The sequence below is a fragment of the Canis lupus genome, chromosome 17 (assembly GCF_011100685.1).
Source record: "Canis lupus familiaris isolate Mischka breed German Shepherd chromosome 17, alternate assembly UU_Cfam_GSD_1.0, whole genome shotgun sequence".
NCBI classification, from domain to species: domain Eukaryota; kingdom Metazoa; phylum Chordata; class Mammalia; order Carnivora; family Canidae; genus Canis; species Canis lupus.
The window spans coordinates 34,573,439-34,601,168 of record NC_049238.1 but is presented as its reverse complement, the minus strand read 5'-3'; the positions used below and the strand labels follow the sequence as shown (position 1 = coordinate 34,601,168).

General features: G+C 45.0%; 2 protein-coding genes, 1 long non-coding RNA gene and 1 other non-coding gene across 6 annotated transcripts in view; 1 reads left to right on the top strand and 3 right to left on the bottom strand.

Annotated features, from left to right (window-relative positions):
* Positions 1-5,633, bottom strand: part of NCAPH (non-SMC condensin I complex subunit H) — a 43,366-nt gene extending 37,733 nt beyond the window's left edge. Inside the window, exons 1-2 of the mRNA XM_038561371.1 lie at positions 5,601-5,633; positions 5,342-5,444 (exon numbers count right to left, since the gene is read on the bottom strand). The gene's annotated coding sequence lies outside the window, so the exon portion shown is untranslated. The remainder of the gene's footprint in view (positions 1-5,341; positions 5,445-5,600) is intronic.
* On the bottom strand, positions 1,320-5,736 carry ITPRIPL1 (ITPRIP like 1). Of its 3 annotated transcripts, XM_038561373.1 has the most exons (3): positions 5,601-5,637; positions 5,342-5,444; positions 1,320-4,520 (listed from the first exon to the last, which is right to left on the bottom strand). In XM_038561373.1, the coding sequence occupies exon 3, from the start codon at positions 4,504-4,506 to the stop codon at positions 2,863-2,865; it is 1,644 nt and encodes a 547-aa protein (XP_038417301.1). In that variant the 5' UTR covers positions 4,507-4,520; positions 5,342-5,444; positions 5,601-5,637; the 3' UTR covers positions 1,320-2,862. The 3 variants fall into 3 exon arrangements, with proteins under 3 accessions (XP_038417301.1, XP_038417302.1, XP_038417300.1); XM_038561374.1 differs by lacking the exon at positions 5,342-5,444 and having other exon boundaries at positions 5,601-5,736; XM_038561372.1 differs by lacking the exons at positions 5,342-5,444; positions 5,601-5,637 and adding an exon at positions 4,848-5,253.
* On the top strand, positions 5,024-27,730 carry LOC111090596. The gene is made up of 2 exons (XR_005372377.1): positions 5,024-5,461; positions 27,202-27,730. It is a non-coding gene; the product is annotated as an uncharacterized LOC111090596 (long non-coding RNA).
* On the bottom strand, positions 7,664-7,780 carry LOC119864051. Its single transcript, XR_005372839.1, has one exon. It is a non-coding gene; the product is annotated as a U5 spliceosomal RNA (small nuclear RNA).

Sequence of the window (27,730 nt, the reverse complement as noted above, 5' to 3'; positions counted from 1 at the left end):
TGGATCCCTCCCCCACTCCTTGTCTGCCAGAAAATCAGTACTGGAGCCACTCCCTTTCCCCATTTCACTCCTCACCAAGATTCTACTTCCCCAAAATGAATGGAAACAGCTTTAGTTTAGGTGAAGAACAATACTCTTATCAGTCGGCTACCTGAACAGACTTTTGGCTTCAAATTTTCCCTGACTTTCCAGCCTACAGCTGGTTTGTATCATAATGTAGTTCATGATATAAACCATCAAATCCCTGGGCCCAACAGACATATAGTTCAAATGGCTTTACATTCATTTTGGCCTCTGAGCAAATGCCTTTCATTTTTCTATGTGATACAAAATTCCTGACTTAAAGACTGGGCTATGGACCAACAATTTCTGTCTTCTAGAATTTCTAAGCTGACATACCATCCTTTATCTTAAAATTAATATAGTGCTTTTCGCTTTTCAAAGCATGTTAACTCCTACATCTTGATATTCCCAAACCCATGCTGGAAGGTTGCTAGGACAGGTGCTTTCTTCCAGGCTCTACCTTTTACTAGCTAGGTGACCTTAGGGAAGCTGTGTACCGTTTCTGTGCCTTAGCTTCCTCATAGGAAAAATGGAAGAGATAAAGCACCCACTTCATGGAATGCTTCTTTGGTGTGAGGATTGAGTTACCAGATGTGAAGCATTTAGAATGGCGCCTGGACCATTGGAAATGCTTGATGAATGCTAAGTATTCCCATTACTATAACTGTTGTTATATCCTGGGTGCCAGCCAGGAATTGTTTTAGAATAAAGCTCAGCTTCCTAAATTATCTGGAGAAGTTCCCCTTTCATTGTTAGAGTATTCCCAGAGCACAACAGCTCTGTTCTTTCCATTACTACTTGTTTTTTCTATATTCTTTCTTACACCCTCGGCCCCACCCAAGCCTCACTGACTGTTCCCTTTGTAGTCTTCTGCTCACTCCTGTTTTATCTTACTAGACTAGAAACCAGAGTGATAGAACATCATACTACCTTTCTACAGATTTATTTCTTCTACAGTTTATGTGTTTGTTTTTTGTTGGGTTTTTTGTTGTTGTTTTTGTGTAGCCACCAAGATCTTTTAAATTGGCTGATATTTTGGTTTGTGAGCCATGAGAATGAATAGCTTAGATGTTCCTTGACATTCTGAATTATTCTTTCCTGGCTACTGGCCATGCCACTGGGAAACCTCAGGGCAGACTGGTTCAAGGTGCATTGAGAAATACCAAGACATACTGGATGAAGCTATCAGGGTAACATGAATATCTTGGCAACAGGCCCATGAGAATGCTGATCTTCTGTGTGTGTTATTACATAGATTCCAAATGACACACAAAATAGCTTCCTTTATTGATGTGGAACTAAAACACCAGCAAATTATTTTCTAAACAAAAATAATATGGATGATTACAAAATATCAAAATCCCACTGGCATCAAACCAACCATCACTGCATCTTAACTTTCTTGAAAGCACTACATGGCAGATAGCAGACAACACAGGACACAGCCGCTACTGTGCAGTGGGAATCTCAAATACTGACTGGCATGAACTCCTGGGACATAAATTTGTCATTTATTTTTGCGATGGAGAGGGAGTGGATACAACCAAAGCCCACAAGGCCAGCATCCAAACCCCCCTGTGATGGAGTTAAATGTTGGGGCCAGGTTATCCTCTCCAGATCTTCCTGGCATGCAGGGCAGGAACAGCATTGTTATTTCCAAAACAACCACACCCACAACGATAATCACTTTTCTTAAGCCTCCTCATCAGGATGCCGCCTAGGATTTTGAAAGAAGGGAAAAATCCACCAATCACATCTCCAGAGTCACAACTCTGTTAGTGCTGGCCTGCTCCACAGTTCCCTTCCTGTCCGACCCTGGCAACGGGCCTGAATTGAGATGACCCCAATTTGCAAAACCTCATAGTTCAAAATATCCCTTTGTCATCTTTGAAAAGAGAACACAAAGGCATTAACAGACTGAGAAAAAGCACAGCTACACAGGGTGGCTAAACCTTCTTTTCATTGGACAAACAAGTGGCTCCCTTTAGAAACTAATTGTTCATTTCAGAAACCAACCCCCCAAAGATTGCTTCCAGGCAGGAGAAGCTCGTTAGATGCTAGCTATTTCATTAATTTTAGTAAGTACATTATCTCAATTATGAAATAGATCACCATGGACTTAATATTTGTGGATCAAGGCTAATCAACTGTTTGGGTAGTAGTGGAGTTTTCTTTCAGATGCATAAAAACAGCTATATATTATACAAAAATAGGGCTAAATTAAGAAAATGGAAAATAAACATCTTGGCTACACCTTCAAACAGAGGAGGTCTGAAAAATTAGATCCTAAAATACGAGAAGTTACCTTCATAGTATTTAGGATAAAATGGACTGCTATCAGCTTGGATGTGAATTAAGCTAACAATTCAACAAGGAAACCAGTTTACAAGGAATGTGCTGAGAGTCATTCACAAAAAAAAAAAGAAATAAGCTGGAATGGAGGTATTCTCTGGTTCTCTTTTACTTCCAGTGTTGACACAAAACACAACCTCACAGGCCCCCTCTGGTCTCAACTCTAGCTGCAAGAGCCTTCCATAAGATCCGTTCCCTGGGTCAGCTAAAAGTCAGGAGTAAGAAACCTCAGAAGACACACCTGGGATTACATCCTACATCCTCATGTATGTTGGACCCCATCCTTATGAGTACTTCAGGTACTCCTTAAAGTATCTTAATCTATCATAGCCCCTCCACCCCTCACAAGGTGAAAGTCACACATACCACTAATGTGTCTGAAAAATAAACTCTTTGGCAGCCTGAGGAATCAGAAATACCTTCTTCCCTTTTTTAATGGCCTTTACATTAATGTTCCCCAGGCAATGGGGCACAGGGCAGCATTTTCACTTGGGTCAGAAGGCTGTGGAATTCTTCCACTGCCTGTGAGTGTGCCGTGGGGTTTAGCACCAGGTGTTGGAAGAGATTGACAGGCTCAGCATTCCGAAATGTCTTAGGGATCGGGATGGTCAGGGGCAGGAAGGTGTTACCGATGAGGAAATGATGGAGGGACCTTTGCTGGAGGCCACGGCCCAAGAACCAGAGGATGTCCTGGAGCCGCTGGGAGAGCATGCTGTGCTGCCAGTCTGTTAGAGGCAGCCGCAGCAACAGGTGCATGAGGGCTGTTTTGAAGTGGTAAGAGGTGAGGATGGGACGGGATGCTCCCTGGGGTAAACTCTGAAGGTCCCGGAGACTTAAGATGATCTGGAGGCACTTGAGGTGACAGGTGTTCTCTGGAGCAAAACGCCCTACCAGCTTCAGGAAAAGGTGTTCACAGGCTGCAAAGGACTCAGGCCAATCCACACTGGTTAGCTGTTCATGGTCAGGAGCCTGACTCACCAGATAGACCAAGGTGTCTTCCCGTTGCACCCCCAGGACCAATTGGATTGAGAGAAAGCGGCCTGAGCGGTAGTCCAGCCTGAGCTTGCAGGAGGTGGTAGACGGTGGGAGGCTGAGCTTAAAGTCGTATTTGTGGGCCACAAGGGCCCAGGCATTGCCCACCATGTTCCGGAACCACTGTACTGTCTTGCACACGTCCAGGTGGGAGCCAGTGCAGAGAGCCACCTTGATGGAGCTGCTACACTTGCCCAAGACGGCTGAGTGATCCCTATGGTGGTGCACCAGGCACAGCACATCCCCCAGAAGCTTCTCGCGCTTGCACACACATTCCGACTCCACCAGCACACAGCCACAGCGGCGGCCTAGGGCTGGATCCCTCATCTCCAGCACAAACATAGTGCCCTGTGGGGGAACAATGGGCACCAGAATATCAAATTTCTGGGTCTCGTGGAGGGTTCCCCATTTCTCAAAGGCAGCCCCGATGCCCAGGCAGTCCTCCAGCTGTGGGTGAGCCTCCCGGCGGCTGAGCACCCGACAGGCCTCAATCAGGTCGTCCACAAAGCTCTCCACAAACTCACAGGTGCAGGGCAGATCACGAGTGACATTCTGGACATAGTGTTTGTAAAAAGATTCCAGAGCCTCCCTCGAAGGGAAGTCAGTAAGCCAGTTGTAGGAGGTGACAGGCACAACACGGACTTCCTCCTCCTCCTCATCGCTGCTGGAATCAAAGGCTGGCTCATGCTGCATGTTCTGTCGCAGGAGCTCAAAGACGAGAAAAAGGCAAAAGAGGCCAGCATTCCACAGGTTTCCCAGCATCCAGCCCAGTGGCCCCTCCTGGTCATCAGCCTGGAACGGCCATCTCATGTCTTTCTTCCCTAGCACTAACTGGTCACTGGATGTATCTCCTCTCCAGAAGTTCTCTGCCTTCTGCTTCTGCTCAGCTGCTCGCTTTCTCTCTTCAAACTCTATCTCCAACTGGCGCATCTCCTCGCTCATCCGCTTCTCCAGCTGCCGACTTCTGGCTAGCGTGTCCAGGTCCATCCGGTCACTGACCATCAAGGGGTGGTGAACAACATACATCACTGCCAGGAACACAAGGCTTATCAAAGCCATGGAGGCTTCTGCATCTGGAGAAGTAGGAAGTTGGGAGTCAGTGGTGATCTTCAGGATTCATCTGTTCTCCAGTGCGTATTCCCCAGAGCCCTGGGACCCCAAATCCTGGAAGTTAACTACTCAGAAGAAACCAAAAGCTCACCGAGCTGGGTTTGGACAGAGCAAGGGTCTGCTCAGGAGGTGGTGTGGGAGAAAGGGGGTCAGCAGGATGTGCCACTCAGTCTTTCTGCTTTCCTTCCACATGGTGTGGGTGGTACTTAGGCTTCCAGAGTATGCACACAGCACTGTTCTCATTTCTGTGTAAGATGGGGAGGGGGACCCTCATGGTAGGGTGGCCTCACCCGACTCATCAGTCCACCGTGAGCACCAGGTGTGCCCTGCTGATCCCAGAGGCTCCCTTCCACCAGGCAGAAAGCACTGATCTGCCTAGGCAACACCTTTCCTCTTGCAGGCAGCCAGCCCAAGCCCCAGCTATAGTATCCCACTTCCTCTGTGACTTCACAATCCTCATTCTGCTCACCCTGTGTCATCAGAACACTCAGCCTCTCCTCCCTCATGCCCAGTGGGGCAACTCCCAGTGGGCGAGAGGGAGGCACAGTGCCACCAGCCTGCTCTCTGCTGCTTCCCGCTGTGCTCTCTGAGCTCCTAAGGCGGCTGCTCCATGCCCCGTCAACGGGCCAGGTGCAGAGGCAGGCAAGGCTCCACCTCTCAGCCCAGGAAAGTTCGTGAAGGACCAGGTGCCCAAAGCCTCTTGACAGCCGTTGGTAGTCGGATTCTCTGCCTACCCACCCACCACGAGGCTTCTTGCACTCCCCCCATAAACTTCTGGGCTTACCGAGATTATGAAGGACTACGCGGCGCGGCGCTGAAGCCAGGTGGGGGACTCTCCTCCCTTTGGAACTTGGCCTCGCTTAGCCTCACCGCTCGCTCCAGGAGCCCTGTTAAAATTTACAAGGTACCTAGGGGCTGTGTCTCAAAGCAGGGTGCCCCCCCCCCATTCATAAACTTCCCCAAATTCCACGCCCTGCGATCCGAACTCTTAACCGCCTACCCTCCCGGGGGTTTCTCCTGGAACCTGGGGCCAGGTTACTCACCGTCGGTGTTAGCTGGAACACGGTCTTAAAGAGACAGCGCGGCCTGACTGCCCCCGCCTTTTCCCCGGGGGGGTGGGGGCTCCGGGGGCCTCGCCGGGGCCGCCCGGGGGAGTGGCCCCGCTGCCCTCTCCCGGGGAGCGCACCATCTCGTCCGAGAATCCGGGGCTCCGAGGGTCCCCGCGCCGCAGCCCCTCCGCCCGGGAGACCCCCGCCGCGCCGCTCCGAGGGCGCCAGCCCCGCTCGGCGGCTCCCGCCGTCCAGGCTCCACCCCGCCCGAGCTCCTCCCACCCCGACTCCGCCGCCGAGCGCGCCGCGGGAGCGCCGCCCTGGGGCCCCGGTGGCCCGGCTCGCGGACGCGCGCCTCCCGTGCGCCGAGCGGAGCGGCTGCGGCCCGGGCCTCGTCGCCGAGGAGCTCGCGTGCCGCAGCCGCTCGGGCTCCCGGAGCTGGTGCCAAGGGCAACTGCAGTGCCGGCTGCCGGCTGCCGGCTGCTCGCGGCTGCGTGCGCCAGGGGTCTGCTTACTGGGAGTTTGCAATGCGCCGGACTTACAGTGAAGATGCTGATATAACTAGGAATGGACGGGGGCAGAGGGGCGTCATTCCCAGGTGGGGCTGGCCCTGCGCAGAATGGCACAGGAGCTGAGGTGTGTCGTCAGGTGTGTCCACGTGCCTCACCCCCAGCCCACGCCCAGACTTAGGCGTCTTTCCCCACCTCCTTTCTCCTATCAAGTGGCGGTCTCGGTCGTGAAAAGCCAGACAGCACGCAAAGACCTGGCTTGAGGCCTTACTTCTCACTCACTAGCTCCGTAGGAGTAAGAATCCTAAACCTCCAGGGTAGCTCTGCTGATGAGATGGGCGTATAAAGGAAAACTTGATGAAGTGTGGAAACTGGACAAGCCTTGTGATGCACTAAAGTATCCCCGCAGAAGGGGTTTCCCGGAAAGGATCGTCAGAGTATCACAAAGAGCCCCCAGCCTTCCTGTCATGTGTCAGCTAACCAAGGAGAAAAGGAAGTGATGTCTTTTCATACTAGCGAAAGTCCTTCTGATGAAATACAATCAAATTTCAGGCTCCTTATCCAGCGGCAATGTGAGAGGGGGGTGGTTGCATACAACTGGACAGTGCTTCCCAAAACACTGACTTATTTCACTGTGAAGGAGGAAAAACTGTCTTCTGGCTGGCCATGACTGAAGCTCCAACGTTACTTTTTATAAACTTGCGGGCTACTACCACTAAGTATTAGCAAAATCACACGGTGACAGTGAAATTCTCTTTATGTCTTAGCATATGACAATGTTAGGATGAAAAAAATACATTTTAGAATGTGCAAACAATGATTTTTAAAGCCATGTGTTTAAAGGTGTGTATTCCTGGTCAGATAAGGGTTTGTTTTAAAAGTGTGAGTTAGGGGCACCTGGGTGGCTCAGTGGTTGAACGTCAGCCTTTGGCTCAGGTCGTGATCCTGGAGTCTGGGGGAGGCTGCTTCTCCTTCTGCCTATGTTTCTGCCTCTCTCCCTGTGTCTCTCATGAATAAATAAATAAGTTTTTAAAAGTGTCGAGTTAGAAAACATTCGCTAGTTTGAGAGTTGGAGCTCATGAAGTTGTTTGCTATAGCAAATAGACTCCAAGCTAGAGAATTATAATCCATGTAAATATCACCATTAAATCAACAAGAAGCCCTCTAACAGTGAACACTTATTGGCCTGTTTTTGGTGATTTTTCTGCTTTGGCATAGTATGAGGTGATTGCTGACTTAGTGGGATTAAAAGAAAATCAAGTCATTTGGACACCCTGATATTCATGCTAATTGGTGGTTGTATACAGATGACATGGGTAAACTGTAGCAGTGGCCATTCTTTTTCTTTTTTTAAGATTCTATGAATTTATTCGTGGTAGACACACACAGAGATGGAGAGACACAGAGGGAGAAGCAGGGTCCATGTAGGAAGCCTGACGCGGGACTTGATTCCGGGACTCCAGGATCACACCTTGGGCCAAAGGCAGGTGCCAAACTGCTGAGCCACCCAGGGATCCCCCCAGGCATCTTTCTTTATACTTTATAGATAGCCCTGTTTAAAATAGGGTCTCAAAAAATTGAGTTAAGACTCAGAATTGTTCCTCTCCATGGAAATCCTTAGTAAAAGGTGAAAGATTTATACGATCTGAAGAGAAACCAGAGTATTCATTTATTTTTTTTTTTTTAAAGATTTCATTTATTTAGTCATGAGAGACACAGAGACAGAGGCAGAGACACAGGCAGAGGGAGAAGCAGGCTCCATGCAGGAAGCCGGAGGTGGGACTCCATCCCGTATATCCAGGATCAGGCCCTGGGCTGGAGGCGGTGTTAAACCGCTGAGCCACCCCAGCTGCCGGTGGCCATTCATTTTAACAACTGAATTCCACAGAGGTGGGATTTACCCTTGTCAAGCAAGGAAACATGGTAGCTTCCCCCAAAATAATTTTATTTTTATCATTAAAAAATAAGTACATAAGAAGTAAATACCTACATAATCTATGTACAAGTCTGCCTCTTGGCTTGCAAAACCTAAAATGTATTTAAGACTATTAGTGTTGGGATCCCTGGGTGGCGCAGCGGTTTGGCGCCTGCCTTTGGCCCAGGGCACGATCCTGGAGACCCAGGATCGAATCCCACGTCGGGCTCCTGGTGCATGGAGCCTGCTTCTCCCTCTGCCTGTGTCTCTGCCTCTCTCTCTCTCTCTGTGTGACTATCATAAAAAAAAAAAAAAAAAAAAAAAAAGACTATTAGTGTTGAGGGATCCCTGGGTGGCTTAGTGGTTTGGCGCCTGCCTTTGGCCGGGGGCGTGATCCTGGGGTCCTGGGATTGAGTCCCACAGCGGGCTCCCCAGGCTCCCCCTAGGAGGCCTGCTTCTCCTTCTGCCTGTGTCTCTGCCTCTCTCTCTCTCTGTGTTTCTCATGAATAAATAAATAAAGTCTTAAAAAACAAAAGACTACTAGTGTTTATTGGGGGCACCTGGCTGACTCAGTCAGAGGAGCATGTGACTCTTGATTTGATCTCAGGGTTGTGAGTTTGAGCCCTCCATTGGGTGTAGGAAGAGATTACTTAAAGAAAAAATAAAACTTATTAGTGTTTTGGCAAAAACAGTTGCTCAAAGATTTGAAAACATTGGCAGAAATATCAGTAATCAATTTAAAAACAAGTCACATGATTCTGAGTGATTTTCCTTGGCTTGATGAAACAGTAAATGTTTTAATACTGCTCAGTTGTAGCTGTTTATTCAGGGAGCCAATGCAGAGTTTACAATTACTGAAGAATTAGACTTTATGAATAGTCTGCATGGGACAACTGCAGGCAAAAATATTTCAAAAGAAGCTGAGAAAACACTAATTCACTACAACGTGACATGGAATCTGCTAATATGTTACCACTGATGGTAATAAAAATATATGCAGAGTGGAAAAAGGCTTAGAAAGGCAAATTTACAAAGCTTGTGAAAATTTCAAGTGTTTAAAGCCTAGGGTTATTCATTGTATTATTCACTGGCAGATACTTTGTAGAAAATATTTGAATCTGTCATATATTCATGAATCCATAGCGTCAATGGTGAACTTTGTTCATTCTCATGGACTTAAAAATCGTCAATTCTGGAAATTTTCATCAGAAATAGACACTGAGCATCTTGACTTATCCTACCATTGTTAGCAGTTGGCAATCTTTTTGAGCTTGGGGCTGAGATTGAAATTTTTCTTTTTCTTTTTTTTAAATATTTTATTTATTTATTCATGAGAGACATAGAATGAGAGAAAGAAGCAGGCTCCATGCAGGGAGCCCAATGCAGGACTCAGTCCCAGGACCCCAGGATCACACCCTGGGCTAAAGGCAGGGGCAAACTACTGAGCCATCCAGGGATCCCTGAAGTTTTTCTAAACAAGAACTGCCCTCAACTACTCTTATCAAACACCGAATGACTTTGAAAGTTAGCTTTTGTTGTTATTTTTTAAGTAGGCTCTATGCCTTGCATGGAGCCCAACGCAGGACTTGAATCTATGACCCAGAGGTCAAAATCTGAGCTGAGACCAACAGTCAGATGCTTAACTGACTGAGCCACCCAGGTGCCCCTTGATATTGTTTCTTAATGAAGTCAACATAAAATAACAAGACAAAATGGTGTTTATATGTGAAATTAATTCTCTGATGGAATTGTTTTAACAAATTTTGATTCACAAGTAGTATCAAGTTACTTTTTACAATTCCTGTGCTGTCAAAAATAAAATATGCAAGATGTCATTCCTACATAAATTTGTAGCAGATATATTTTCTGAGCTCAAATTACATACAGTTCCAGCAGTTTGTCAGACATCAGTGCAAGTGGAAGGAACGCTTCCATATTTCAAAATCCGTGCAATTGAGAATCTTCCACATAATCTTCAATTAGAAATGATTAATCTGCAGTGTAATGACATACTAAAAAGCCAAATAAGAGAAGAATCTAATTATATAACAATGAATATGCTCAATTAAATCTATGCTTGTGGATTAATATATCAGTATTAGTAACTATTAGAAAACGTTTTCAAAGAGGCAATAGGTAATAACTTGTTACAGATCAGTATTAACAGATGAACAGTTGCAATTTGGATGATAGGAAACATTAACTTTGAGCCCTAATTAAGTGACATGTTATTTCTAAAATAAAAAAGAATTCCATTCTTTTCATTAGCAGCCCCATATTAAAAAAAAATGCACTTGATCATTATTAATACGCTGTGAATTCTGTCAATAAAATTTTGTGGAAATTTATTTTCTCTCATTATGTGAATGCCTACCTAATTCTCAATTTTGCCTCTTGGCTGGCAAACATTAAAACATTTACTCTCTGGCCATTTACAGAAAGGATTAACTGTCCTTTTGTTTGTTTGTTTAAATATTTTATTTATTTATTCATGAGAGACAGCAGAGAGAGAGAAGCAGAGACATAGGCAGAGGGAGAAGCAGGCTCCATGCAGGGATCCCAATGTGGACTTGTCCCCCAGACCCTAGGATTGATCCCCTGGACCCCAGGATGAGGCCCTGAGTCAAAGGCAGACACTCAACTGCAGAGCCACCCAGGTGTCTGCACTGTCCTTTGTATTCAAGCAGTAAAATGTGCACATTTCCCCAGAAATTCATTTTTAAAGATTCATCTTTTTGTAAACATGACACACACTCATTGTAAAAATGCATATTATATAGGAGGAATAGGAAAAGAAGCCACACTTATACCCCACTACCCAGAGATAAGCGTTACAGATTTTGGGAGCAACTTCTAGACATGATTTTTGCCAGTATTTCCAAAAATGTTCCCCTTAGAGCACTAGTTGCTCAAGTTGACCCTCAACAAACAGATTTGTATGTTTCTTGATAACATCTTTTTTTAAAGATTTTATTTATTTATTCATGAGAGATAGACAGAGGGAGAAGCAGGCTCCATTCAAGGAGCCCGATGCAGGGGACTCCGGGGTCACGCCCTGGGCCGAAAGTAGGCACTAAACTGCTGAGCCATCCAGGGATTCCCTCTTGATGACATTTAAAAAACTCATAAACACAAAACAAAAATGATCATCGTGAGAATTTTGGAAAATACAGAAAAAGTTTTAAAAATCTATATTTATCTTTATTTTTTAAAGGATTTTATTTATTTGAGAGAGAGTGAGGGAAAGCGCACACAAGCAGGGGGAAGGGCAGAGGAAGAGGGAGAAGCAGAGTCCCCGCTAAGCAGGGAGCCCACAGTGGGGCTTGATCCTGGGACCCCAAGATCATGACCTGAGCCAAAGGCAGACTTAACCAACTGAGCCACCCAGGTACCCAAAAATATCAGTTTTTTAAAAATCATCCTAAATCCTGCAGTATCAGGATCCCCAGCAGGATTTTCTTTCTTTCTTTCTTTCTTTCTTTCTTTCTTTCTTTCTTTCTTTCTTTCTTTCTTTCTTTCTTTCTTTCTTTCTTTCTTTCTTTCTTCTTCCTTCCCCCGCATTCCTTACTTCCTTAATTCATCCTGCCTCCTTCCTTCCGTCCGTACGTGTTTATTTCTCTTGCTCTTTCTTTCTTTCTTTCTTTCTTTCTTTCTTTCTTTCTTTCTTTCTTTCTTTCTTTCAAGATTTTATTTATTTATTCATGAGAGACACACACAGAGAGGCAGAGACACAGGCAGTGGGAGAAGCAGACTCCCTGTGAGGAGCCTGATGCAGGACTTCATCCCAGGACCCCAGGATCATGACCTGAGCCAAAGGCAGAAACTCAACCACTAAGCAACCCAGGTGTCCCCAGCAGGATTTGATGGCATACTCATGTTGGGTAATTGAGGAGAGCTTAATCAAGGAACAAAAGAATTTCGGGGTTTGGAGAAAACTGCAAGGGGTGGTTAATGTTCCTGGAGCTAGTCCAACAGGGAGCACACCTCTGGGTAAGGGTGAGGAGGAGGGAGTGATTTGTTACCAAAACTTGAAAGGAGTAGCTATGTGGAGAGGATGTCTGATAAGAAAATGTGGTCTTCAGTTGAGAGGATGAAGTCAACCCTGTGGGACACCACAGGAAGAGAGAGCTGAGTTCTCTCGAAACTCATTTCCTGCTGATGCCTCCCATTGGCCAAAACCAACCGGAAGCCAGAGAACAAGGGAGCCCCTTGATTCAGTCCTTCTGGGTTAGTGCGTGGCCCTAGGGCACAGAGCCAAAAGGAGAAAGAGGGGAGCGGATGTTCAGGGGCAGAGAGAGGTGCATACGTCACTGCCAAAGGTCCCTAAACTCAGCTCCGATAAGCACCAGTCTGTGAGCCCATACTCAGATGAACTGCCTCCGCCACTACAAACACATTTGGGTCCCCACTCTTCAGACCAGATTTAGATACACTGCCCTCTTCTCCTCTGAAAAGAATCAGAACTCCTTTGACAGTGAAGGCAGGTGAGCCTATAAAAATATCTCATTGAGGTTACAAAGTGAGGAAGTCATTGTGAGACCTGTCTCAGGTGATGTTAGGAAAGCCCTGAAGAGGTCACACAGCACTCCCGCTGCTAGAGTGAATGGCAGATGATGAAGCTAAAAGTCATAAATAATTGCTGGGAGAGGGCACCTGGGTGGCTCAGCGGTTGAGCATCTGCCTTTTGCTCAGGGTGTGATTCTGGACTCCCTGCATTGGGCTCGATTTTTAAATTTTAAAGATTTAAAAATCTTTTTTTTTAAGATTTATTTTTATTTATTTATGATAGACATAGAGAGAGAGGCAGAGACACAGGCAGAGGGAGAAGCAGGCTCCATGCACCGGGAGCCCGATGTGGGACTCGATCCCGGGACTCCAGGATTGCGCCCTGGGCCAAAGGCAGGCGCGAAACTGCTGAGCCACCCAGGGATCCCCAAGATTTAAAAATATTTAAAAAATAATTAAATTTAAAAATAAATATTTTATTTATTTATTCATGAGAGACACAGAGAGAGAGGCAGAGACATAGGCAGAGGGAGAAGCAGGCTCCCTGTGAGGATCCTGATGCGGAATTCTATGCCGGGATTCCAGGATCATGCCCTGAGCCAAAGGCATGATCAACCACTGAGGCACCCAGGTGTCCCTAAATAAAAGCTTAAAAAAATAAAATAAAAAATCACTGGGAGAAGGTGAACGATGGAGCTGTGAAGATTTTTTTTTTTTTTATTGGAGTTCAATTTGCCAACATATAGCATAACACCCAGTGCTCATCTCACCAAGTGCCCCCCTCAGTGCCTGTCATCCAGTCACCCCAACCCCCCACCCACCTCCCTTTCCACTACCCCTTGTTCGTTTCCCAGAGTTAGGTGTCTCTCATGTTTTGTCACCCTCACTGATATTTTCACTCATTTTCTCTCCTTTCCCCTTTATTCCCTTTCATTATTTTTTATATTCCCCAAATGAATGAGACCATATAATGTTTGTCCTTCTCCGATTGACTTACTTCACTCAGCATAATACCTTCCAGTTCCATCCACATCGAAGCAAATGGTGGGTATTTGTAGTTTCTAATGGCTGAGTAATATTCCATTGTATACATAGACCACAGTGAAGATATTTTAAAATGATATAAAGTTTTTGTAAAAGATTCCTGTGTTTTCAAATTTTTTAAAACATCCATGTGTTTTCGAATTTTTTAAAACATCCATGTGTTTTCTTTCTTTCTTTTTTTTTTTTTTTTTTTTTTTTACCTAAATTAGTCTAATCACTACAAAATCTTACTCATGTTTTGGTCATGACACAATAAACCTACAAGAATATAGAAATGTATGTATAAAAAGTAGAATGTGTAAGTCTACATTAAATGGAAAATAGACTATAGTATAGTGAGTGAAAAAAAGGCAGGTTACACAAAGCATGCTAGTAGTTGTTTTTTTTTTTTAAAGATTTTATTTATTTATTCATTCATGAGAGACGCAGAGATACAGGCAGAGGAAAAAGCAGGCTCCATGTAGGGAGCTTTATATGGGACTCGATCCGGGGTCTCCAGGATCACACCCTGGGCTGAAAGGCGGCGCTAAACCGCTGAGCCGCCGGGGCTGCCTCATGCTGGTGTTTAATCCCCTTGTGTGCATATTCTGTGCCTAAGAAAAACGTTTCAAACGGTGGATTCTGAAATGTTTACAGTGACTCTCTGAGGATGAGAGAGGTTGATTACAGGTGACTTTTACCTCTCTCTACCTTTTTCGAACTATGTAACAATAATGAGGTAGTATTTTCACATTAAAAGAAATACAGGGGATCCCTGGTGGCTCAGCGGTTTAGCGCCACCTTCGGCCCAGGGCGTGATCCTGGAGACCCGGGATCGAGTCCCACGTCAGGCTCCCTGCATGGAGCCTGCTCCTCCCTCTGCCTGTGTCTCTCACGAATGAATAAATCAAATCTTTAAAAAAGAAATACAGACAGTGCCCAGCTTATGAATGAATGGGCTGCGTGCCCAAAGCCCCAGTGTGTCTTAGTTGAAGAGAGCTCACATTGCGTCTTCTAGAAAAGCAAGTGCAACCACGCTGGTGTGTTGAACCCAGGACCCGCTTTTGTGCGCGGGCAGCCTCTTGGCGTTTCCCGGGGACCCGGCAAGTGGCTTCCTCCTCCTGCCTCCTCCGGGTCAGTTCCCCGGGCCCCCCGCGAGCGCCCTCCCCAGGCCCTGACGCCCCCAGCCTCCCGTCACCCCTCACGCTGCTCCGCCACCCTCGGGTTTCCCCGCCCGTCAGGGCCCTCAGCCCCTGGACCCATCTCCCGCGACGTAGCCCGTTGGTTACCGCGGCCGAGTGTAGACGTCCCAAGGGCGCGGGCGCACGGTTGCCAGAACTAACTCTGGAGAAAGTAGAGAGCCTGTGAGAGAGGATCTGGGCCAGCTCTTCACTCCATGCCACATGCAGATGGGTGACGGATAGGTAGATGCCATGGATGAAGAGACAGTCTATTACTAGTTTGCTGCGACTGCCACGCCGTTTTGGTGTCTTAATACAACAAAAACGTATCCTCTCACAGTTCTGGAGGGCGGAAGTCCAAAATGAAGGTACTGGCAGGGACACGTTCCCTCTGAAGGGTCTAGAGAAGAAGCCTTCCTTGCCTCTGTGTTCCTTGGCTTGTAGCTGTAGCATTCCAATCTGTAACTCCATCTCCATATCACCTTCTCTGTGTACCCTTCTTTATTCTCCTACAAGGATTCTGTCCTTGGTTTTAGGCACCAACATAATGCACATGGTCTCATTTTGGTCCTTAATTGCATTTGCAAAGACTATTCTCAAAAAAGGTCTCATTCCTAAGTTCTGAGTGGACATGGATCTTTGGGGCACTATTTAAGTCAGTACAGAAAGATATACAGATAGATGGACTAAAAGGTAGACACCAGGTAGGGGTATCAGAGGCTGACTTGTGTCTCCTCAAAACTTTATGTTGAAGACCTAACCCTCAGTACCTCAGAATGCTACTCTATTTGGAAATACAATCTTTGCAGATAGACAACCGTGTGGAGATAAGGTCATTAGGGTGGGTCCTAATCCAAAATGACTGATGTTCTTATAAAGAGGGAACCTTTCGCCCTTAGGATGGCTACTGTAAAAAAGAGAGAATTAAAAGTGTTGGTGAGGATGTGGAGAAACTTGAACCCTTGTATGCTGTTGGCAACTGTGTAAAATGGTGCAACTGCCCTGGAAACCAATGGAAGATCCTCAAAAAATTAAAAAAAAAAAATAGAACTACCAGATGATCCAGCAATTCCACTTCTGGGTATGTACCCCCAAAGAACTGAAAGCACGTCCTTGAAGGGATATTTGTACATCATGTTCATCAGAGCATTGTTCACAATACCCAAAGGGCAGAAGCAACCTATGTGTCCATTAGGGACAGCCACACTGAAAATTATCTTGACCCAGAGTGGAGAGCTGAAGTCCCACAGGCAAGCCCTGGCTCTGCTACCAGCTTGTTCTGTGATGTGGGCAAGTCACTTCCTGTCACTCTGGCCCTCGGCTCCTGATGTGTAAACATTGGGATTGAATGGACCTCTTCCAGCTGGCACGGTTTTCATCTACTGGAAACAATGGCCCCAGTGTACCAGCCAGGCAAAAGCATGCCTTTCGTGCCTCAGGCTCATTGAGCCTCAAGAACTGCGAGGGCCAGCACCCCCAGATTGACCCAGGGACATTAATGTCAGACCTGTGATGTCAGTACCCAGTACACTGGTTCAAAGGACTCAAGCCCCCAGTCTCTCTCAGTTTGTAACTAAATGATTACCTGAAAAGACACAAGAGACTGAGATGAGGGTCCCTTCCTGCATTCCTACCTATGATGCAATCAACCCCCACCAAACAGGCCCATCAGCCTCCCAAGTACAAATTCCTCTCTACTCAGCCAACCCAGACTAACCCTCTTGCAGACACTGAGAGTCCATGGGGCTTCCAGCTGGGCTGGCACTAGCCTCAAATTATCCTCCCAGAGTCCAGCTCTTCCTGCCTTGTCTTTTCTCTCTCTCTCTCTCTCTCTCTTTTTAAAAGATTTTATTTATTCATGAGAGACACACAGAGAGAGGCAAAGACATAGAGGGAGAATCAGGGTCCCCATGGGAAGCCGGGTGTGGGACTCGATCCCAGGACACCGGGATCATGACCTGAGCCAAAGGCGGATGCTCAAACACTGAGCCACCCAGGCATCCCTTGTCTTCTCCTCTTGTCCTCAAGGATGACCCCGCTGGTCCATGCTCTACCCGATTTCCAATCTGTCACTCTGTTCTGGACTATGGATTGCTGCCTGACTTGCTCCTAAATGTTAACACATGGCACTTGCAAAGGACAGTCCTCTAGACTTAGTAGCTGGATTCCAATTTCTCTTTCCAAAAGGTATCTGCAAAAAGAATTTTTTTCCCATCTTGGGCTATTTCTTGGGCTATTGAAAATATTTCTGGTTGGTGACATTTTCTCAGACTCTAAAATTGTAACACATATTTACAGTAACTATACAAATCCTTAAGGGACCACAGGAAGTGAATACTAAGGTTGGGCTGGCCTGGCAAGTTCAGGCGAACAGTCAACAGGACCATGTTTCAATAGTGGAATTCCTTGCTCATCCCCAAGCTTTGGACTTTGCTCACTTCCCTAAATCTCCCTGTCCTGTCTTCCAGTTCTAAGTGTCCCCTCAGTGAGTCCCTCCCAGCACTCAGTCCTTGGAACCAGCAGGCATCAGATTTTAGGGAATGAATTAACAGACGTGAGCCCATCACCCACCCCACCAGTCAGTATCCTTTTCTTGTTTTGTTCTTACCACATCAAACACTGCACCCAGGTTAGGCCTCTGGCTCTTGTCCTCAAAGTGCATTGTTATAGCAGAATTGCAAAGAGAAATAAAAGAAGCTTATTCTTGCTATGAAGGAGAGATAAATTATCTGAGTTAGGAAAGGAGGAAGAGTTGGGGAGAGGAGCATAGGAAGGTTAGAGACTAGGGTGTGTTGTGAAGGAGGGGACCATCATTGCTTTGGCCTAAAACCCTTAGAGGGAGCCAGCCAGGAGGAAAAAGTCGTTTTCCTCCTACCCTTCTAAGTAAGGGAACCTTGTAACAAGACAGATTAACAAGAGAAAAACCATCAGAATTTTATTAACATGCATACCTCATGTTTACATTAGGAAATACCTAAGGGGGATCCCTGGGTGGCGCAGCGGTTTGGCGCCTGCCTTTGGCCCAGGGCGCGATCCTGGAGACCCGGGATCGAATCCCACGTCAGGCTCCCGGTGCATGGAGCCTGCTTCTCCCTCTGCCTGTGTCTCTGCCTCATTCTCTCTCTCTCTCTGTGACTGTCACAAATAAATAAAAATTAAAAAAAAAAAAAAAAAGGAAATACCTAAGGAAAGATGAGTAACTCCCCCAGATGGCTTAGAATTTGGGCTTAAGGGGCACCTGGTGGCTCAGTGGTTGAATGTCTGCCTTTGGCTCAGGTCGTGATCCTGGGGTCCTGGGATGGAGTCCCACATCAGGCTCCCCAACAGGGAGCCTGCCTCTCCCTCTGCCTATATCTCTCATGAATAGGTAAATAAAATCTGAAAGAAAAAAAAAAAAAGAATTCAGGCTTAAATACCACCTTCAGCTACAGACGAAAGAAAGGAGTAGGGGAGCTCAGTTATGGGAGATGACCTAGCAAAGTATAGAGAACAAGAGTGAGGTTTGTTCTGCAGATTTGTTTATTTATTTATTTGACAGAGAGAGAGAGCGCACACAAGCAAGGGGAGCAGCATAGGGAGAGGGAGAAGCAGGCTTTCCACTGAGCAGAGAGCCCAACATGGGACTCAATCCCAGTGTCAAACTGAGCTGAAGGCAGATGCTTAACCATCTGAGCCACCCAGGCACCCTTGTTCTGCAGATTTAAGTGCTTTCTCCATTAATAAGAGTTTCTTTTGATTGAAAGCCTTTCTCTTTCTGGTGCAGAGATGGAGACACCTTTATAAATGGAGAGTTCATTTATAAATGTAAATTTCTCTTACAAAAGGGAAACTTCTACTCTGTTTCCAGAGTTTCTCCTGTGTCTGCTGTTTCTCAAAATAATCAGCTCAAAATTGCCAGTCACCTGGGTGACTCAGTCATTTGAACGTCCAACTCTTGATTTTGGTTCAGGTCATGATCTCAGGGTTCTGGGATAGAGCCCTGAGTTGGGCTCTGCACTCTGAGGGCAGTCTGCTTGAGATTCATTATCTCTCTCAGACACACACACACACAAATAAATAAATAAATAAATCTTTAAAAAAAATTATCCTAATGCCCAAGAGGTACATTTTGGGGTGGTACTTTCTAGTCACCTACAGCATGAAGGGGACCCCAAGGACTGCACAGGATCTCTAGTGTGGGTAGAGAGCCCTTAGAGGAGTGGAAGTGACATTGAGCTTGCAAAAGAGTAGACCTCTGGAGCCCAGAGCCATACTCAGGGCCTGCATGAGCTAGTGGATGTGGGCAGAGGGTGAAGGGGTGAGTTCCTCCCGAGAACCAAGGGGTGCCTCGGAGAAGGGGAGGTGTGAGAAATAGAATAAATAACAAAATCTTCTTCCAACAAGGAAAACCTCTCCACAAAAGTAGGAGAAAAAGAAAAAACAACTCAGTGGTTTAGCGCCACCTTCAGCCCAGGGTATGATCCTGGAGACCCGGGATCGAGTCCCACATCGGGCATCCTGCATGGAGCCTGTTTCTCCCTCTGCCTGTGTCTCTGCCTCTCTCTCTTTCTCTCTGTGTTTCTCATGAGTGAATAAATAAAATCTTAAAAAAAAACAGTTTTATTATTGAATAAGCATTAAATCAGTGAAGGAAATCAATGTCACCCAAAAATATGTTTTTTGACATAAAAATGATGTTGAGCTGAAGGCAATTAAGAAGCAACAAATGCAGGAAAAGCTGTCTCTATCCTTCCCCCTTTCTGCCTAAAGGCAGGACATAAATTCTCCCTTTACTGAGAAGAAACCCGTATCAGCCCAGGGACAGCACCAGAGGAATCTGCAAGCATAACTCACTCCATTAGCTTCCCCCTTGTACATTTACCTTCCCAGCTTGTTGCCCTTGGAAGCTTAAAACTACCTTCCTTCCTCCTGTCATTTCTCCACAAATTGATTATTCTTTTCTTTTTAAAGATTCTATGTAGAGAGAGAGAGTGAGTGCTCAAGCAGAGGGAGAGGCAGGAGAGGGAGAGAATCTCAAGGAGACGCCATGCTGAGTGAAGAACCTAAGGCAAGGTTCAATCCCACAACCCTGAGTGGAAATCAAGAGGTGGACACTCAACCAACTGAGCCACTCAGGCACCCCCTACAAACTGTTCTTTATTGAAGCTTATTCATAAGTCAGAGTTCTAAACCATCACTTTGAGTTACTCTTTGTTTAGGTTTCCCCCGCTGTTGGTTTTGGTTCTTCTTAACCTAAGAAACTGTTTGCTTTTGTTTTGTTAGGGTCCTAGCTGAAAATTCCAGATGAGTAGAAGTAAAGTTTTGCCTGCCCTACCCCAGAATATGATGCACTAACTACCTTGATGTTTACATTTTTTAAAAAGTAGTCTCCATGCCCAACATGGGGCTCGAATTCATGACCCTGAGATCAAAAGTTGCCAGTTAGGTGCCTCAATATTAGCATTTCTTTTTTCTTTTTTTAAAGATTTTGTTTGTTTATTTATTTAAAGTGCAAGCGGGAGGAGGGGCTGAAGGAAAGGGAAAGAGAGCATCTCATACAGACTCTCGTGATGTGCTTAGAACCCAATGAGAGGCTCAATCCCATGACCCTGAGATCATGACCTGAGCTGAAACCAAGAGTCAGATACTTAACTGACTGAGCCACCCAGGCGCCCCTTGCATTTCAAAAAGACTGTTCCCAGGTACCTAAGGAAACATTCCTGAATTGTGAGACTGACCAGAGTACTAATGGTTTATTTAGTCATTATAAAGATTTACATACATTGAAAAGGACAGAGAAAGGCATTCTGAAAAGAAAGGGAGTGGGAGAAGTCTCTTCCCTTATTTTTAACAAGGAGAGCTAAACCTCTTATTTGTAATTTGTGTCTGGCCTTATGGGGACTTAACTAAGCCAATCTACACTTGCCTGGGCTTGTCCTGAATTGACCAGGGTAATTTCTGCTATATAATGGAAAGGAAACTTAAGCCGGGAATTCATTTCAAGTGGAGATTTTTTTTAAGTGGATTTTATTTTTGCATATCTAAATTCCTACTGTATACCATTTAAAGCATTTAAAGGCAAATGTGGCTTAATTCTCACAGAAAGCACATGGCTTCTGACTAGGAAGAGGAATGGGAGCTACCTCAGGGAGGCAAAAACATACCTGTCTGCACTGACATCTTAGCTAGAGGGTACAGCACAGCAATGGCAGTCATATTCCTATCCCTGACACATACCCACCAGTCATACCTTAGGCAGGAGCTTCTGCCTTCCATGGCTCCCACTGCTTTCTGGCTAAAGTATAGATGCCCACCTGACTCAGGTCCCAGGGGTGTATCCAAGTCCATCCTGGCCTCTGGGCAACTCTGAGACAATTCCCTCTGATGAAATCCCACTTACCCACCAGGTGCAGCTGGAAGGGCATTTCCTCTAAAGACCTTCCCTGACTTACTAGGACTGGGTTAGGGGCCGCCTTCATGTGCTGTCACTCCCATAACCCCCTCAGGGGCCATTTCTTTCCATGTCTGGGACTTCAGTAGGTGCCAATCTGAGCCTAATGAGTGAGTGGTGGGCAGGTAGGTGATGAGATCCTCCCTCACCCAGGGCAGTCCACCACACCTGATCCTCTCTCAGGGCCAGCAGCATTCAATGAGCCCCATGTGATGAGCAGCAGGAGCCAGGCCATGTCCTAGAGCTGATCCATGTATTTTGCATCCAGCACACTTTGCTTGGCTGCCTGGGCCAGTGAGCTCTGCTCACTGCCTGTCAGATGCAGAGCTGCTGCTTGGCTCACATGGGGGAAAGGATGGATGAACAGAGGGTCAAATTGGGGGGACTTATGCTTTGGGGCCACAGTCTCCCTCCTGGGGACTTCCTGAACCTCTTAGCTCTTTTTGCTGGCCCTAGTGGGGATGGCCAGACCTGGCAAGTGACCAGAAGGGTGACTAGGAGGGTGCCTAACTCAGCCTGGGACAGAGAGTGTGACAGAGGCCCAGAACCTGGACACAGTCAATTCTAGGACAATGGAGGAGAGGCAGGACAGCCTGTGGGAACCCAGTGTGGTACCCAGCCACACAGCCCTCAGGGCCACATGCATGCACATGTACCTGGTCTATCTCCGAGTGTATATACATGATTCCCCACCCTTGTCTGCTCATACCTGGTTACCATCTAAGTTTGTAGCTGGGTGCATCTACATTTGGGTCCAGCTCTGTGTGTTCCAGCATGGGCGTGGACATGTGAATCTGAGGGGCAGGAACCAGGCAGGATCCCACTCTCGGGCCATGCCTGACCCCAGCATGTCTCCATCTGTAGCCAGTCCCTACAGTGCCCTCTCTCTCTCTCTGTCTTTTCATTAAGTTTTAAAAATTTATTTGACAGAGAGCACAAGCAGGGGGGAGGGGCAGAGGGAGAAGCAGGCTCCCCACTGAGCAGGGAGCCTGACATGGGGCTTGACCCCAGGACCCTGGGATCATGACCTGAGCTGAAGGCAGACACTTAACCAACTGAGCCACACAGGCACCCCTTCTCTATTAAGAAAAAAGAAGAAAGAAAGAAAGAAAGAAAGAAAGAAAGAAAGAAAGAAAGAGAGAGAGAAGAGAGAGAGAGAGAGAGAGAAGAAAGAAAGAAAGAAAGAAAGAAAGAAAGAAAGAAAGAAAGAAAGAAAGAAAGAAAGAAAGAAAGAAAGAAAAGAGAGACAGACAAACTGTTTGTGGGACTCAATCCCAGATCCTGGGATCACACCCTCAGTCATCTGCTAAGCCACCCAGGCACCCCAAGAAACATGTTTCTATTCATAAAATTTGCTAATCTGTTCATACAGAACTGCTGGTGTGTCACAGGTCACTACTGTCTACTAACCAGTTTTATCTATAAAAGGAAGGTTACAAATAGTTAAAAATTATAATCAATGTGAATAGTTAAAACTACTAGAAATAGGGCAGCCCCGGTGGTGCAGCAGTTCAGCACTGCCTGCAGCCGGGGGTGTGATTCTGGAGACCCAGGATCGAGTCCCACGTCGGGCTTCCTGCATGGAGCCTGCTTCTCCCTCTGCCTGTGTCTCTGCCTCTCTCTTTGCTCTCTCTGAATGAATAAATAAATAAATCTTAAAAAAAAAGAAAACTACTAGAAATAATAAGGGTGAAGAAAAACAACTGTACACAAGCAGTATGCAAGAAAAGTAGATATTTTTTGACAAGGAAAGGTATGAAGTACGAAAGATGTGTTTTTGTTGTGGAAAAAAGAGAGTTATTTTATTTTAAAATAACTTTATTTGAGAGAAAACAAGAACAGGGAGAGAAGCAAAGGAAGAGGAAGAGGGAGAAGTAGGCTCCTTGTTGAGTAGGGAGCCCAATGTGGGGCTCAATCCCAGGACCCTGGGATCATGACCTGAGCCAAAGTCAGACACTTAACTGACTGAGCCAACCAGGTGCCTCCTAAAATGGCCCCTTTTGGATAGAATTAGCACTTTACTGTATAGGGGAGGAGAAACTTTTCACCTTATGCTCTTAGGTTCTGTACCCAAGTCCTGCAAATTAAACTAACAAAAGACAGATTCGTAGAAAAAAAGTTTTATTTTACGTGCACAGGGACTTCACATTAAAGAAGTGAAAACCCCAAAGAAGCTGTTAGACTCTGGCACTTTATATACTATTTTAATAAAGGTGATGAATTATAGAAAAGTGACTAAATAAAGGAAAGAGGGGATTTGGGCTTTTAGGGGCTGTAAATTGTAAGGAGGTGGCCAAGAATTGTCTGGGAAATTAGGGTTGTTTAGGAAGGTTGGTTATGCAGAATCACCTCTGCAGTCTCCAGTCTTACTATGGGAGAGGGAACAGTTTTACAAATGGAAATTCATGTCCTGCTTTTGGGCAGAAAGGGTTAGATCAGAGAGTTCTACTTGTGCCAGCTGTTTCTCAATCACCTTCAGCTCAAAATAATCCTTATACCAAACTGGCCTATTTTGGGGTGGCATATTCTGGACCCTTTCAACTGCATTAGCTAAACAGATCATCGCAAACCTACATACCTTTGGCACTTTGTTTTTATAAGGTACAGGACAGCTAGATGTGTTTGGGTATATTAATAAAGAGAAAAACTGCCTCTAAAGAAACATGTTTCTTTGTTTTAAAGATTGTCTTTATTTATTAATGAGAGACACAGAGAGAGGCAGAGACACAGACAGAGGGAGAAGCAGGCTCCCTCCAAGGAAGGAGCCCGACATGGGACTCAATCCCAGATCCTGGGATCACACACCCTCAATCAACTGCTGAGCCACCCAGGCACCCCAAGAAACATGTTTCTATTCATAAAATTTGCTAATCTGTTCATACAGAACTGCTGGTATGTTACAGGTCACTACTGTCTACTAACCAGTTTTATAAAAGGAAGTTTATAGGGATCCCTGGGTGATGCAGCGGTTTGGCGCCTGCCTTTGGCCCAGGGAGTGATCCTGGAGACCTGGGATCGAATCCCACGTCAGACTCCCGGTGCATGAAGCCTGTCTCTCTCTCTCTCTCTCTCTGTGTGTGTGTGTGTGTGTGTGTGACTATCATAAATAATTTTAAAAAATTAAAAAATAAAAGGAAGTTTACAAATAGTTAAAAATTATAATCAATATGAATAGTTAAAACTACTAGAAATAATAAGGGTGAAGAAAAACAACTATACACAAGCAGTATGCAAGAAAAGTAGATATTTTTTGACAAAGAAAGGTATGAAGTATGAAAGATGTGTTTTTGTTGTGGAAAAAAGAGAGTTATTTTATTTTTAAAAAATGTTTATTCCAGAATGAATAGAGCAAAATATAGAAAAATAGACAAATACCTGAATGAATATAAGAAAATTGTAAAAGGTTTGCAGAAAATAGACCTTATCTAGTGTAGTCAAGCTGAATAAGATCTGAATGGATTTATTTTAAGGTTTAAAAAAAAGCCTTAATAACAAAAGTACACTGGGGCAAAACTTGAATTTGGTCTTCTCTCTGTGAGGATGACAAAGTTTTCTTAGATTATCGGTCTGCTCTTATTAAGAAATTTTAAGAGGTTTCTTTCTTTAGAAGAAAAAGATTACTCAAAAGTAATCTGCCTAGGACACCAAGATCTTATCAGAATAATTTCCTGTGCCATATACTAACCTTTATCATGTCTTCGATTATTTAAGAGAACCAAGATTTTTCATGTTGAAAAGAACTAAGGTTTTTACATTTTTGACATTTTTTTCTTCCCCAAGTCAAATCCCAAATGAGGTTTTTTTTATCTCAGACTAACTCTGGGATTTCCTAGAGAGTTCCTGGAAAATCTCAAAGGCTTTGTTCTTTCACCTTGTAGACAAACAGATGTTCAAGTAATTAGGTTTATTTTATTTGTTAAATTGTATAACAGTGGTCAAATAGAAGTTTTAACCTTCCTGGGTTATATTTGTATGGATAAATATTATTAATGTAAATATTTCACAAATTGTGTAATTTTTTTTTAGTTTTATATATTTGAGAAAGAGAAAACATAAGCAGGGGGAGGGGCAGAGGGAGAAGCAGGCTCCTCACTGGGCAGGGAGCCCTGAATTTGGGCTCAGTCCCAGGACCCCCAAGTTCAGGACCTGAGCTGAAGGCACTTAACTGACTGAACCACTCAGGTGCTCCTTAAATTGTGTAATGTTTATAAAAGTTTGTCAATACTTTTGTTATCTATGGTATGTCCTGACATAATGCCATCAATCAAAATCCTGATTATTATTCTTGTTATGTGTCACAGAAACAAAATTTTCTTGCCAAATGAACAAAATTTTCTTGCCAAATTTTCTCATCAGATCTTTAGAAGCCATCAGGTTCATTGAGCTCCTAACCCAGGATCAAGTAGAACAGGAATTAACTATTAAGCTTGATTATGTCTATTCTGGAATATTACTAGCTCCTTAGAGTTCTATTTTCTTTTTAATTAAGGTTTTATTATTTATTCATGAGAGACACAGAGAGAGGCAGAGACATAGAGGGAAAAGCAGGTTTCCAGTGGGGAGCCTGATGTGAGACTTGATACATATACCGGGACCCGAGAATCATAACCTGAGCCAAAGGCAGACGCTCAACCAACTGAGCCATCCAGATGCCCCTAGAGTTCTATTTTCCACACATAAGGAATCCCTTTCAGTTAAACTATAACTTAAAACAGTTTGGTAGATGATACTTTTGTAAACAGAAATCAAACATTTATCTTTTTTCCCTAACTGACCCCTTAAGAATTTGGTAACTCTTCTTGAATATTCTTATCTATGGCAATATAATTACTTGCCTAAGTTGATTAAAAATCTGTTGTAACAGGACATAATTGGTTAAAGTTGGACAACATTAGTTAAATAACCAAGGCTTTGGGTGAATGTCATATTTCAGAACGATGCAGAGGATCAGGACCAGACAGTTCTATGGAACCAGGGTTAAATTTATGAAGCCAATGCTTATAAAGTCTTCTTTTAAAAAATCAGCCTAGGACCTGGCTTATAGTGTTTTCAGTCTTATAGGTGATTAACAAAAGTCAGTTCTTGGCAGGCCCAGGAACCTTGGGTTTTTTGGGAGATTCCAGAAGAGAGGAATTCATCCAAATCTATAGGTACTGCAAGTGAAATCTGGAGAGTTTCTGGCTTGGCTTCCTAGCCTTGAGAGGGTTTTAAAAATCTAATCTGAGATTCCTTATGAAAAGTTCTACCAAAGTGAACCTAAAACTGCTCATGTGGTCCATTACCATTCTTGCTACACTTATGTGAATTATCAAGCCAAATCCTACAAGACCAGGTTTATTTTGTAAACAAGAACCAAGAGCAGGTGAATGTGTTTGTTTCCATGGAGAGCTACAGTGCACCCTTGTGGGCTCCGTCGCACACGTTTTGCTTCTCATTACCAAATTCTCAGTTCTTCTAAGTTTCCCCCTATATCTAGCTACAAGTCTCCACACTGATTCTATCAGTTTTCCTCCCACCCTCCTGACTTGGCATCATTAAAAACTATTACTGCCCTCCTCCTGAAGCCCTGCAAGCTAAAGCTTGAGGAGTTGACATAAACTTCAAATAAATCACCTTTACACTGGGACACCTGAGTGGCTCAGTGGTTGAGCATCTGCCTTTGCCTCAGGGCGTGATCCTGGGGTCCTGGGATTGAGTCCCACATCTGGCTCTCTGCATGGAGCCTGCTTCTCCCTCTGCCTATGTCTCTGCCTCTCTCTGTGTGTCTCTCATGAATAAATAAATAAAATCTTGAAGGAAAAAAAAAAGAAATCATCTTCATGCCTGCTGCTCAGAAACATCATGAGATACCATCACCACCAGTACCAGTACCATCACCAAAGACATGGTCTTCAAACTGAAGACGGAGGAATTCATTGCATTGCCAGTCCCATCCTCAAGCCCAATATCTAGAAATCTTAACTGGCTGATCTCTAGACTCAGAGACTGGGTTTCCAACCATTAACTTTTTTTCCCCTTTTATTTTTTATAGAAATTCTCATTACATGTCTGAATGCTCACACCATCCAGCACATACTCACTACTACTAAGTCCAAATAGATGGTGCAGCTGATCTTTATTGAGCAAAAGGCAACTAAGTGAGAAGATGGACCTCTATTGTTCAAAGAAGAATGTCGCTCCTTTCCTTGGACAAGAGAAGGATTGACAACGAGTCTCTCCCTGACCAAACTTGGATCAGGCTCCTCTGTGCTTTTTCAAATGAGGCTTTGACTTTCGGACTTCAGTGTTCATTGTTACATTATCCAGTTTTATAAGCACTCTGCTCAGTTTAGCCAGAATCCCTCAGCCTCCACGAGTGGTCACTCTCCATACCTGATTGGGTTTCTCAGCCACCATCACCTGCAGATGATGTCTGATTACCCTGCCTGCTGCCTCCAGCAAGAATCCTGTTAGGTAGGCTAGCCAGAAGCCCCCTGACCCCTGCTGCTTCCTCTTAGCCATCTTCCAGTCCCTGGCCCCCCCCCTGGCCCTTGGCTATAAATTCCCACCTGCCCATGGTA